This window comes from Dipodomys merriami, unplaced genomic scaffold, assembly GCF_024711535.1.
Source record: "Dipodomys merriami isolate MVZ:Mamm:240054 unplaced genomic scaffold, mDipMer1.0.p SCAF_122, whole genome shotgun sequence".
NCBI lineage: Eukaryota > Metazoa > Chordata > Mammalia > Rodentia > Heteromyidae > Dipodomys > Dipodomys merriami.
The window spans coordinates 119,923-133,225 of NW_027202516.1; the positions used below are offsets into that span (position 1 = coordinate 119,923).

A 13,303-nucleotide genomic window follows, 5' to 3' on the forward strand; every position below is an offset into this window, starting at 1 on the left:
CTAGTCTTGACCAGAAACCACAACAGCACAGATAGCTTAAAATTAATACGTCAGATTAAAAGGAGTCAGGGGCCAGTGGCTCAGGCCTGTAATTCTAGCTACTCAGGAGGCTAAGATCTGAGGATTGCAGTTCAAAGCCAGCCCAGGCAGTACTCTCCGAAATTCTTCTCTCCTATTAACCACCAGAAAACCAGAAGTGGTGCTGTGGCTCAAGTGGTAGAGCACTCACCTTGAATTGACAGCGCCCAGGCTGAGTTCAAGCCCCATGATTATCTTAACAAGCACAAGCTTTGGTGCCTGAACTTCAGAATCAATTCCCTGGCAATCTGCATGTGTATTGCTGCAGATGCACTTAATAAATCTTGGCGCGGAAGTATGTAGTTCAGGCTTTTCAGTGTTGGTTCTATTTCCTTTGCTGGGTGGCTACTTGACCAGTCCGGGGTCCACAGGGTGTGTGATAGCTTAGTAAAACCACCTGAGACTCTCCAAAGCCATTTATCTTCAGTTGTAACCGAACTACGCATGGTGGCACAAGCCTGTAAATCACAGCCACTGAGAAGGGAGATAGTATCATGATTGGGACACAGCCAGGACAAAATGTTGAGACTCCATTTCAACAAGTGTCCCCAGCTACATGGGAATTATCTGCCAAGATACAAATGTGGAACTGTATCTGAGAAATAAAAGGACTAGAGATGTGCCTGCTTAGCAAGCACAATGCCTTGGCTAAACCCCAGGCTCGCCAAAATCCCAAATTAGGGCAAAGGCTGCAGCTCAGATGCAGAATGCTTGTCTTAACAGGCACGAGGCCTTGGGTCCCATCCCCAGTGTGCCACCATGCCACCCCAAAAATCAAAACCTCAAGTTCCTATTTCAGGGTTAATTACCACAATATTAATCTATTCTGACTTGACTTTCACAAAAAAGGTTTTGCTTCCAAAAATGGAATTTAAAAATGAATCTATAAAGTCTTCAGGATGATCATTATGTTCTTAAATGAAAATTATTTTAATAGGCAGGTAGTCTAGAACTCATAAGAACAATTGGTTTAAACCAGATCCAAGTGACTCATGACTAATCCCAGATACTGGGGAAGTTGAGATCTGAGGATCATGGTTCAAAGTCCACCCAAGGAGGAAACTCCATGAGACTCCTAATTGCCAAAAAGCTGGAAGTGGAGCTACTATGGCTAGTGGTATAGTGCCAGTCTTGAATGAAAAAACAAAAGGACAGTGCCTAGGTGGAGTTCAAGATCCAATACTGGTACATACTCAAATGGTTACATGAAATTAGGCAGTCACATAAACTGTAGCTTAGTAGACTCAAATCCTCTTAAACTATAAAGCTGAGACAACACAAAATTAAAGGAAATCAAATCACAAAAATTACTCGGCAATATGATTCACAATAAATGGTAGCTATCATAAAAGCAGTACTAGCTCGCTAGTTTGACAACATGTCCAGTTAACATTTATTGTCAATTCACCTCAATGTACATAACTGGCTTAAATGAACTAACCACAATATGTGGTTTAGAATGGTTACCCCAAAGGTAATGCAGAAACACTAAGTGTCAGACACTTTTAAACCAGTCTTTAATTTTTGATTAGTTGAAGGAGGCACATATACACTCACAAACAATAATTCAGAGTCAAGAATTGGGAGTATAAACATGTATACACTACTTTATGTATTTTTTAGAACTTAAAGGATGTTTATAGTTTACATGTAAAAGGAAAAAAATTAGTATCACATTTCCACTTCCACTTGAAGTATTCTTACCAAATTACATTTCCTCAAACTCCAGGAGAACGCACTCTCACTTATGACAGGGGGCAAGGGGACTTATTGAAAAGAACTTGCTACACAAACTTTAATGTTCTCTGCACTATCTTTAAAATGCCTGACATACAGTAGCTGAGTCAGATAGATATAATGACAACTAAGCTACATCCCTAGAGACTGAGATTCCAGCCAACCTGAGTTTTGGTTGGACTGCTTCGTGGTGTAGAGCTGTTAAGGTGGGAACAGAACACTGCTCCAAGATAAATGAGTGCTGACAAGTCAAAGTATGCAGTGTACTGAAAAAAATTACATAGGTGCCATATTGCCCTCCACTCAAAGATCATCACATTCCCCCCCCCCATTTTTGTCACATTACTTATGTCAGCTACATTATGATTTCTACAGAAAACCCTAGGCAACTAGTCACTATTTACATCAGGCCACTAAAGGTATCCAAACCAAAGTTTAGAACATCATCTGGGAACTTCTAATACTTTACATTCTCTCTAAACATAAAGGATGTTTTGGGATGTATCACAGGTGTCCCTATAATTAGCCATATTTACAAGATACAAAATATTTGGATAAAAAGCAAGTCTTATGTTTGTATACTGTACAGATTGTTTATAAAGTGATTTTTAGCACCATATTTACAATCATCACAGAAACTCAACTATCTCTTTCAATAAGCACAATGCTATTTATGGGCTGTGTAGTAAATAGTGTAACATTTAGTGTCAATCACACAAAATTATCTTCAAGAATTTAAGAAAAAATAAATTTAAAGAACCAAGGGCCAGTAGATCTATTCTCTTTTGCTCTGGCTAAACTTTAAGGATGGAATACATTGTTATACTGGCAAGAGATGGAAATACATTATGTAAAAGGGGGAATATCACTTTTAACTATAATTTTTTGAGTTCACATTTATAACTGCTGTTCAAAAGTAGCCAAGCTTCTTTTACATTAGCATAAATGCACAAAGTATTTCAGATTTAAAGAAGCTTAACAATCAAGTGTGTCAAATAATCGTTAAAATTATAAAGGCACTGCAATATCAAGTTGCAAATGAGAAAACCGATCTTCAAAGTTTAGGTTGCAGCAAATCACTAATAATTGAATCGAGTCTTAAAAACCAAGGCCTTTTTGAACTGTAAGGTTTTTCTATTCAGTATACAATGAATTGGTTCAAAATTTCATCTAGACCTTCTAAATAAGAGCAGGTTGTAATGAGAAGAGCTATTAAAAATTGTCAGGATGCAACAAACTATAAGCTTACTAAACAATCCTGATTTCACTTCATTCTTCACTTACAAGTTAACTAAGCAAAAACAATCTCAGTGATGATAAATGCATTTAATTATTTATTTAGGTGTTTAAGGTCTCGCACTAAGTTTTTACAAGCTGGTGAGCACTGACAAATTGTTTCTCCCACAGAACTATAACCACACACTCCCAGACAGTATAAATATATGGTTGAACTAACATTAATACACATCACCATTATATCAATTACATAATAGGACAAATTATCAAGTATCCAAATATTAAGTTACACAGCTCAAAGGCTTATAAAATATTAGATATCTGCTCAATTTCATTAGCAGAAACCTTTTTTTTTTTTTTTGCAAGAGAGGCTGGGAAGAGAAAAGGGGAAAAATCACAATTCAAACAAAAATAAGTTGGTAAACAACTAAGTATGGAAAAAAATACAATATCAGAAATTTTATGATTAAGAATTTTTGCTAAAACAAAGCATCTATACTTTAAAAATATTTACTAAAGAGCATACATACTCTGCACAAGACAAAGGCAACATTTTACTAAAGATACTCAAGAGCTCCCTCCCATTCTTTCAGGCCCTCCCTGTGAAGCTGCACCTCAGAGTGCCAACATTAAATTAACTGTAAGGCTTTTCTGTCTGGAGACATTATTAAAGACATGTGCTTCTGTAACAATGAAGACTTTCAAAATGGAGGTTTCCCATAACAGCATAAAGACATATAGAAAGACATTAAATAATCACCTTAAGACTTGGTACAAAAAAAATATCAATGGTTACACAAACCTGATGTATGAATGGGAGATGTAAACATAAAATAAACAGGCAAATAGCCAGAGGCCCTACAGTGTTTGAAATGACTGAAGGAAGAAACCAAACAGGTCTAGAGTTTCTGGAATTTCGCTTCTGAATGGTATTAAAAATATACAAGTATTGTGCTGGATATTTTGGCACCTAATCTTTCTAAATTTCTTATATATTGATAAAGATTCTGGCATGGGAATATATTTTAAAAATGTAACTCAATGATTTTAGGAAAGGTCAATTAATATGTGATAAGCACGTTTTTTAAATGCTGAACAGCAAGAATTTTGTGTTTTTTTTTCTTTTTTGCTAAGTGTCCAAATAGGTCAATCAAAACACAAATAAAAGTTGTGGTCAAGCTCGCAGCCTGAGAAACTGCTTTTCAATATTCCTATGGATGTTTCACTAGACTCATTCACCAAACCAATATTGTTATGACAAATTAGGTTCCACCTCAAATTCCACTTCTGAGGCAGTTTTATTGAATGCAACAGTTGTTTCTGTGACCGTTGGCGTCTTTAAAGCGTAGCCGCATTTTAGGTCGGTACTTTTCCAAATACAGAAGCTGCTTGCTGTTAAAAGCTCCACGCCGCTTTCTGGAAGGAAAACACAAGAACTAATTCATGAAGACAGAAGTCTTATGCAAGCCAGGCACTGATGGTTCACACCTGTAATCCTAGCTACTCAGGAGGCTGAGATCAGAGGATCACCCTTCAAAACCAGCCCAGGAAGAAAAGTCCACATGAGACTCTTATATTCAATTTTAACCACTCAAAAACTAGAAGTGGCACTATGCCTCAAGTAGTAGAGCTCTAGCCTTACGCACAAAGAGGCTCAGTGACAGAGCCCACACCCTAAGTTCAAGCCCCACAACTGACAAAAAAAAATTTTTATTACACATACCTCAACAAATACAAAATAACAAATTACATATTAAACCAATAATTTAAAGCAAAACAAGTATCAATTCAAATTATTTTAGATTACAACCCTAGTTACTTTTAAGCATGGAATGCAGAGAAGGTGAGTTTTTATTTCCTGGCTGGCTTTAATTCTAAAAATAGTAACAGATGTACAAAATTTAATGACATATAACAAAGAAAGACAGAAGACGACCCATTACTTACTGTCTTATGAACTGTACTGCATCTTCATATTTCATTCCACCTTCAATTAGTGCCAGGGCAACAAGCACTGGAGCTCTGGTGAGATATAGTTAATAGTCATTGAAAAAAAAACCTGGAAAACTGTTTAGTACAAACATTCCCTAATCCAAAAGTATATTTACTAGTTATCATCATATGTAAGTAATACCTATCATTTAACACCAACCTGTATAATAAATACTAAGAAATTTGTAAAATTAGTTTTTGAAAAGCTGGGTGCTAATCATTCACACCTGTAATCCTACTCAGGAGGCTGAGATCTGAGCATCACGGTTTTAAGCCAGCCCAAGCAGGAAAAGTCCTTCAGACTGTATCTCCAACTAACCACAACAAAAGCCTGAGTGGAGCTGTGGCTCAAGTGGTAAAGCGTTAGCTTTGAGCAGAACAGCTCAGGCCCTGTACCAGCCCAGGCAGAAAATGAGACTCATCTTCAATTAACCACTCAAAAACTGGAAGTGACACTATGGCTCAAGTGGTAGAGCCCTAAGCCTTGAAACAAAAAAGTTTATTTCATGTCAACTAGGATATTTATCTAGAACCAAAGAAACTTACAGCCAGGAGCCAGTGGCTAAATCCTGTAATCCTACCTACTCAGTAGGCTGAGGTCTGAGGACTGCTCAAAAACCGGGCGCTGGTGGCTGAGATCTGAGGATCGCGGTTCAAAGCCAGACCGGGCAGGAGAGACCGTGAGACTCCTATCTCCAATAAACCACCAGAAAACCGGAAGTGGCGCTGTAGCTCAAGTGGTAGAGCGCTCGCCTTGAGCTGAAGAGCTGAGGGACAGCTCCCAGGCCCAGAGTTCAAGCCCCACGACCGACAAAAAAAAAAAAAAAAAAAAAAAAACCCTGCTTACTATATTCTTATTTCCAATTAACCATCAAGAAGAAGAAAAAAAAAGCTAGAAGTAGAGCTATCAACTGGAAAAGCTCTAGCCTAGAGCTAAAAGTTCAGGGATAGTGCCTAGTACTGAATTCAAACCCCAGGACCTACAAAACAAGGAAACCTTTCTTACCTCCCAAGGCCTGCAACACAATGCACAGCAATACAGCAACCAGGTTCTTCACGAAACTTTATTTTTACAAGACTTAACCAGTCATCAACAATCTGGTTAGAGGGTGGTGCACCATCATCAAAAGGCCAATCCTAAGTAAAGATTTAAATTACCTTAATTTTCACACATTTCATCAAACCCTACTGTCAATGAAACATGATTAGTCAAACTTTCTGAATGTTTTTCATTGATATATTTGACTTAATTTATCTAACCTTTATTTTGAAATTGGAAATTTTGGTCACAGCTTCAAGTTTCTTGAGCTCTACAATTCATTTGAATAAACTTTTAAGAGACTCCCATCTCCAATGCAAAAAGGAGCTCAGGGACAGTGTCCCGGCCTAGAACCTGTAGCCCAAGCCATACAACCAACTGAATGATAATTATTTGTAGAAAATGTCCCTTGAGGTCCCACCTGCTGCATGAGTACTGGAGTTTTCATGACTATGATTTTATTAGAAATGTGACATCTTTCCAGAAGAAAGACTAAAGTTACAATTGCCCAGTGAATCACGCCCTTCTCCTTCAGACAGATCACCTATTGGATGGAGGGTACCCCAACTGACAATCCATACTCTTTGGGAGTATGTCAGCAGTCAGGGCCCACCTCCTGGGGGCGGCCTTGTGACAGGTAACTTCTTTCCAAGAGCCTCCACCTGAACCTGGCCTCCTCCTCCTTCAGCACACCGTACAACGCAGCCATCAACAGCCCCAGCATGCTGTACCATGCCAAGCTGCCCCTGCCAGCCAGGTAAGGCCTGGGGCCCCCACAGGGCCTGGCCTTCAGGGCAAACACCAGGTCAGACATGAAATCCATTGTGTTGTTGACACCTGTGCCTACCTTGCACTGAAGTTCCCTATGGATGCCTGCATCCGGGAACCTTCCAGAAAATAGGATCCTGGCTCTGTTTAGCTCTGTGCTGGAAATGACAGCTGGATCTGCAGACTGTCGAGCCCAGGCCTGGGGTGCTCATTATTTATGCTCCCCTTGACTGTTTGACATGGTTATAAAAAGCACGCAATGCATCTCAGGTATGCTTGAGCTTGATGCTGTGATAGGTGGGAACAAGTATAGAAGGCACTGGAAGCTTCTAATCCATAAGTAAAGCACCCCACTGGGAAAGCTGGGACTGTATGCTGAGTATGGGGGGAGAGGGGGAGTGGAGAATGACAGGTCTCCAGCATATACCACAACCACTGGGAAAGTGTCTCATTTCTATAATCCTATTTTACTTCGGAGGCTGAGATTGTAGGGATCACTGGTCAAAACCAGCTCAGGACAAAAAAAAAAAAAAAAAGTTTGCTAAATACCTTTGCAGTCAATAAGCTGGTGGTAGTCCAGACCTGTTATCTGAGCTTTGTTCCACATGCAGATAAAGGGGATTCTGACTCTAAACCAGCCTGAGACAAAAATGTAAGATCTCATCTGGGCCACCTCATCTGGGCTTGCCTTAGGCTTCTCATTATAGCTGGGATGACAGGTAGACAGACATCACCAGACCTGGCTTACCCTGTTGAGTGGTAATCTTGTAGACTTTTCTACCAGGGTTGGTCTAGAACTGTGATCCTCCCAATCTCAGCCTCTCACACAGCTGAGATAAGCACACTCCACTCATGCCCAAGTACTGGCTGGGAAGGGCTGTCTCTGCTCTCCCCCCAGTCGTCATCCCCCAGCCTTGGTGGACCCTCTCTGGGACATCTGAGGACGGTGGAATCTCATGGGCCACTCCTGGGCAATCAGGCCTCACCTACCTCGCCCACACCCCGAGTGGCCTTCGGTTTTGTGGACAGGTTTCTCCCCTTCCTGCTTCCCCTTACCCTCTCTGTCCCAGTTGGAAGCCTGGAGAGCCAGGGAGGGGAGAGGGGCCTGAAGAAGGAGCATGCAGAATTGCATCCTTGCATGATGGGAAGGAAGAAGCCCTTGTCCAATGACAGACACCTAGGTGAGGCCCCCAGAAGCCTGGATTTGTAGGAACCAGCAGTAAAGAAGGAGAGGCTCATAAGCTGCCCAGAGCCTATGATCCTCCTGATTTGCCAGGAAAAGCCTGCTGGACTGGAGCCACATGGCCTTGGGGTGGAGTAGGGGTGAAAGGAAGTTTAGCAAGGTGTGGGCCTTGGGTTAGAGACTCTGATAAGCAGCTCATCCCGAGCCCCGCCCCCGACAAATCAATCAAACTCTGATGACAGGGCCCACAACTCCAGGGTTTTGCAGCCCACAGCAGATGAACGAGCCAGGAATTTCCCATTCTTAACAAGGACCCAGCTCTCTCCGCTGTTGATCACAGGTCAAAGCCAAGCATAGGCAGGAAAGTCTGTGAGCTGTCTTAATTTCCAGTTAAGCTACTCCAGAAGTAGAGCTGTGGCTCAAATGGTAGAGCACCAGCCTTGAGTGAAAAAGCTAAAATGAATGAACCCCCAGTATCAGCATGTGCGTGTGTGTGCACACACACACCTAAGGATATAAAGTATCAATTGTCAGCTGGGCACTGGTGGCTCACACCTCTTATCCTAGCTACTCAGTAGGCTGAGATCTGAGGATCACAATGCATTCATTAGGCAGGGAAATCTGTGAGTCTCTTATCTCCAATTAACCACCAGAAAACCAGAAGTGAGTCTTGTCTTGAATACACTTTTGTAGCATATACCGTGATAAACACATACTAACAGTTAAATATGCATGTATGGGCATATCAAAATAAAACCGCTTTGTATAACTAAAACCACTTTGTATAACAAGTACACTAATAAAAAATGAGGAGCTGTTAAGTACATACGAGAACGTGAATGCCTTCCTTCTCCACCAGAGTAGTGTCGTAAGTTGCTTCGCATACTCTTACGATTGTGGTAACTCCATACTTCTTAAGTTCCTGGCAAAAAATTATACATCCAAAAAAAGATTTTTAAACCATATCACCATTGTCCAACATTATTTTGATCTTTTCACATCAGCAGGTATGCTGGTTAACAGAAAAGTAGGCAAAGAATGTTAGACTATGTATATCTACATATAACAATATAAATGAAAAACGAAGTTAAACATCACAATTTTTTTGTTGTTGTTGTTTAATCGTGGGGCTGGAACTCAGGGTCTAAGTGCTGTCCCTGAGCTTTCTTGCTTAAGGCTAGTGCTCAACCACATTGAACCACAATTCTACTTCTAGTTTTCTGGAAGTTAATTGGAGCTAAGAGTCTCACAGACTTTCCTTCCCAGGTTAAGTCTGAACCATGATCCTTAGATCTCAGCTTCCTGAGTGGCTAGGATTACAGGTGCGCTACCAGAACCTGGTCACATAATTTAAGTCTAAATATATGCATGGCACTCAGGTTATATAGTCATGGACTGGTTTGATTGGGTTGCAAACTAACACAAGGGCAAAATTAACAATTAGAAGGTAACCAAGAAATCCTAACCAGTTAGGTAAGTAACTTTACTCAATTATACTACCTCCTCTTACTCTTACTCATTTGATAATTTTCTTCCACGCCTTAGATGTATATTGAAAGGCTTTTAAAATGCAAGAAGACTTAAAACACACACACACACACACACACACACACACACACGATTACAGGCTTCTTTTAAATGATTGCATTATTATCAATTGTAACTTTCCTAATTTGCACACGCATGCACAACAATAAAAATAAAAGTAAAAAGCCTATTTGCTATTTCTGAACACCTACAACTACTTGAGAAATAAAATGTGCACATACAAATAAACTGCACATTACATTCCTTCTAACTCCTACTAAAAAGAGGTCAGCAAGTAGTGAGACAGCATTTGCTACAAGGTTAGGAAAAGGAAGCAGCAAACACAGTAACTGAAAACTGGATTTTAAGACATAGGCTTTTGTTTCTAATACTAGTAAACAGTGGTATTTAAGCTGGGTGTTAGTAGCTTACAACTATAATCCTACCCACTCAGGAGGCTGAGATTTGAGGATGGTGCTTCAAAGCCAGCCCTGGCAGGAAAGCCTGGACCCTCATCCAATTAACCACCAGAAAATTGAAAGTGGATTACTTACTGTAAGACATTAAAAAAAATTAAAACGTACCTCAATAAACTTGTTTAAGGTTGCATTGGTTGGATTGTGGGTAATAAGGAATCTCATGTTCTTGTAGGTGACTTCCACAGGAGCAGGACGGTTCATTCGAGCCATGGTAACTTACTCAAAACACTCAATAGGGTTATGAAAGAATTTAAAAATCGAATACAGGAATGATGCAAAGAAACTGAAGTCTACTTCAATATACTCCACTTAAAATTCTCAGTGCTTTATGAAACTGGGAGTAATGATAAATGAAATGAACCTCCTAATGGGAAGTAGCAACTCTTCAATCCAGTAATACTGAGGCAATAGAAAGCAAGTGCACTGAGGTTTACCCCATCCAGGTCAGAACTCTTGGAAAATGCTCTGCAGATTGCAATTCAACACTTCTGTGTCCAGGTTAACCACTCTTACGGGGGCTTCTTGGTGGAGTAGTAATGGATTTCTACAGTTCACTTGTCTGCATAGAGGTCGTGCTGTGCCTGGCAGTAATCTCCACTGCCCTTCAGAAACTCCATAAATGTGTGACCAAGAACACCACAGAACTGCTGTTTATAAGAAAAAGAAAGAGAAAAGTTATTTTCAAATTCAAAAGCAACATGTTATGTTTTATGGTATATAAGTGCATAACTTATCTTTTCAAATTAGGACACAGCTACCTTTTCACATTGTACTTGGACCACAAAATACAAGTAGGTGACTGCAGATTAAATTAACAAAACAAGAAGTCAAAAATCCATTTGAGGGGCTGGGAAGGTAGCTCAGTGGTAGAGCGCTTGCCTTGCATGCATGAGGCCCTGGGTTCGATTCCTCAGTACCACATAAGCAAAAATGAAAAAAGCCAGAAGTAGCGCTGTGGCTCAAGTGGTAGAGTGCTAGCCTTGAGCTGAAGAGCTGAGGGACAACGCCCAGGCCCAGAGAGTTCAGGCCCCATGACCGGACCTGCCCCCCCCAAAAATAAAATCCATTTGAGGAGCTGGGAGGGTGGGCTCAGTGGTAGACTGCTTGCTTTGCATGCATGAGCCTGGGTTCAATTCCTCAGCACCACTTAAGCAGAAAAAGCCTCAAGTGGTGTTGTGCCTCAAGTGGTAGAGCGCTAGCCTTGAGCTGAAGAGCTGAGGGACAGCGCCCAGGCCCAGAGTTCAGGCCCCATAACCAAAAAAAAAAAAAAAAAAAAAAAATCCATTTGAACTGATATTAATCCTCAAAGAAAAATCAGTGTCACATTTGGTGAAAATCCACCATGTATATTTACATATACAAATTATTCAATTCATTGCTTGTTTTCCATTTTATACCTTCATGTACAGATATTTTGAGTTGTTCAAAATTTTTGTACACATTAGTCAAAACTTCATGAAATTTTTAATACTTTAGTCCTCGCACAAATAAAAAATAGCTGTATGTTCCTTCCCAGTTTTATGCTTACAGTTATTGATAGTGGTGAGAAGGAGCTGTCAGTTAAGGCCATTTTACAGGTAACATTTCTTTTTTCTTTTCTTTCTTTTAATTTTTGGTGGTTGTGGGGCTTGAACTCAGGGCTTGAGCACTACCTGAGCCTTTGTGCCCAAGGCTAGCACTTTACCACTTGAAGCCACAGCTCCACTTCTGGTTTTCTGGTGACTCATTGGAGATAAGTCTCACAGACTTTCCTGCCCAGGCTGGCTTCAAACTGTGATCCTTAGATCTCAGTCTCCTGAGTAGCTAGAATTACAGGTGTGAGCCACCACTAGCACTTGGCTGTAACATTTCTTTATGTAGTTATTGCTCTGTAACTGCCCTTTCGATTTTAGTTTTTGAAAGGTTATCTTTAGCAAATATATCAGATAAACAGACTGGGTTTCAAACGTTCACATATGCCTCATTTATCCTCTATGAATCATTTAATTCCCTTTAATTCATTTGAAACAAACCCGTTAAAGTCTAAGGATATTCACTTATGAACTTAAAAGGAAATACTCTTATAATCATAAAAGATTTGTGTGTGCATGTGTGCTAGTACTGGGACTTGGACTCATGGGTCTCACTCTCACTTGGTCTTTTATGCTCAAAGCCAGCAAGCTACCATTCCAGCCACACTTCTACTTCCAGCTTTTGAGTGATTAACAGAAGGTATCTTTCTGCCTAACCTGGTTTGATCCTCAAGTCTCAGCCTTCCAAGGAGCTAGGATTACAAGCAGAAATTGCAGAAACCGTCAGTGCTAAGCAAAAATATTCAGGGTCTTGGGGGCTTTTCTTCCTGGCTTTTATCTGCAATCCTCAGATCCGTCTCTTAAGTAGCTAGGTTCACAGGTGTGAGCCACTGGTGCCTGGCAATGACCAATTTTTAAAGTATTTCACTTATCAGGCTTAAAACAAATCTAATTCAGACAAGGAAAAAGGTAACAGTGGTTGGTGATAGGAATTTCGACAATTGTTCCATAGATCTCAAAATTATGATTAATTCTGATACCAATAAACACGAATATATTTTTCCATAGTTTTTAAAGAATTAAAACGTATTTATGTCAATACCAGTAATTAAATATCCACAAGATATTCTCAGCATATATAAGGCATTTACGTTAATTTCCACCTAAAACCAGTCTTGGATACTTGAGAGGCAGTGAAGGAAGAAATTTTAGGGGCTAGGAGTGTGGCTTGGTACAGTGCTCGCCTCGCATGCATGAAGTCCTAGGTTCAATTCCTCAGTACCACATACACCCACAAAAAAAGCCAAAAGTGGCGCTGTGGCTCAAGTGGTAGAGCAAAGGAAGCGCAGGGACAGGGTGCAGACCCTGGGTTCAAGGACTGGCAACAAAAAAAAAAAAAAAAAAAAGAGAGAGAGAAAGTTTAGGGAACACTAACTGAGAGCCAGTCTTGTGATTCTATTTTCTAGAACAAATTATTTAGGCTGGGAATTCAATGATTCCACTACCATCCTCATTCTCTTTTCACGTTTAAATACAGAACTCAACACTCGTTTCTACAAGCGTGTTCAATTTCTAACACTCGTCTGATGATTCGCCGAATCACAAAACAAAAATCAAGGTCAGAAACGGTCTCTCTTATGGCAACACGGGGCCGCTGGTGCCCGCACCGAGCTGTACTCGGGTCTCCAGACCGGCTGGGCCCCAGAGCCCCGGCCGGCCGGCGGCCTTCGCGGGGAGCGGCGGGCCCGCGGCG

At 40.5% G+C, this 13,303-nt stretch overlaps 1 protein-coding gene across 2 annotated transcripts; it reads right to left on the reverse strand.

The window, feature by feature from the left end:
• Nucleotides 1–3,122: 3,122 nt before the first annotated feature.
• Nucleotides 3,123–10,594, reverse strand: Ptp4a1 (protein tyrosine phosphatase 4A1). Of its 2 annotated transcripts, none has more exons than XM_070017224.1 (5): nucleotides 10,145–10,594; nucleotides 8,863–8,955; nucleotides 6,050–6,180; nucleotides 4,999–5,073; nucleotides 3,123–4,463 (listed from the first exon to the last, which is right to left on the reverse strand). In XM_070017224.1, the coding sequence occupies exons 1-5, from the start codon at nucleotides 10,247–10,249 to the stop codon at nucleotides 4,304–4,306; spliced, it is 564 nt and encodes a 187-aa protein (XP_069873325.1). In that variant the 5' UTR covers nucleotides 10,250–10,594; the 3' UTR covers nucleotides 3,123–4,303. The 2 variants fall into 2 exon arrangements, with proteins under 2 accessions (XP_069873325.1, XP_069873324.1); XM_070017223.1 differs by having other exon boundaries at nucleotides 3,123–4,467.
• Nucleotides 10,595–13,303: the final 2,709 nt, after the last annotated feature.

What these genes read in the sequence shown, in the direction of transcription:
- Ptp4a1 (XM_070017224.1), bottom strand. Translation starts at nt 10,249, where the DNA reads ATGGCTCGAATGAACCGTCCTGCTCCTGTGGAAGTCACCTACAAGAAC. An exon ending in AGGAAGGCATTCACGTTCTC is followed by an intron (nt 6,181 to 8,862) that starts GTATGTACTTAA and finishes ATCTTTACTTAG; the next exon opens with GATTGGCCTTTTGATGATGG. An exon ending in TGTGTTGCAGGCCTTGGGAG is followed by an intron (nt 5,074 to 6,049) that starts GTAAGAAAGGTT and finishes ATATCTCACCAG; the next exon opens with AGCTCCAGTGCTTGTTGCCC.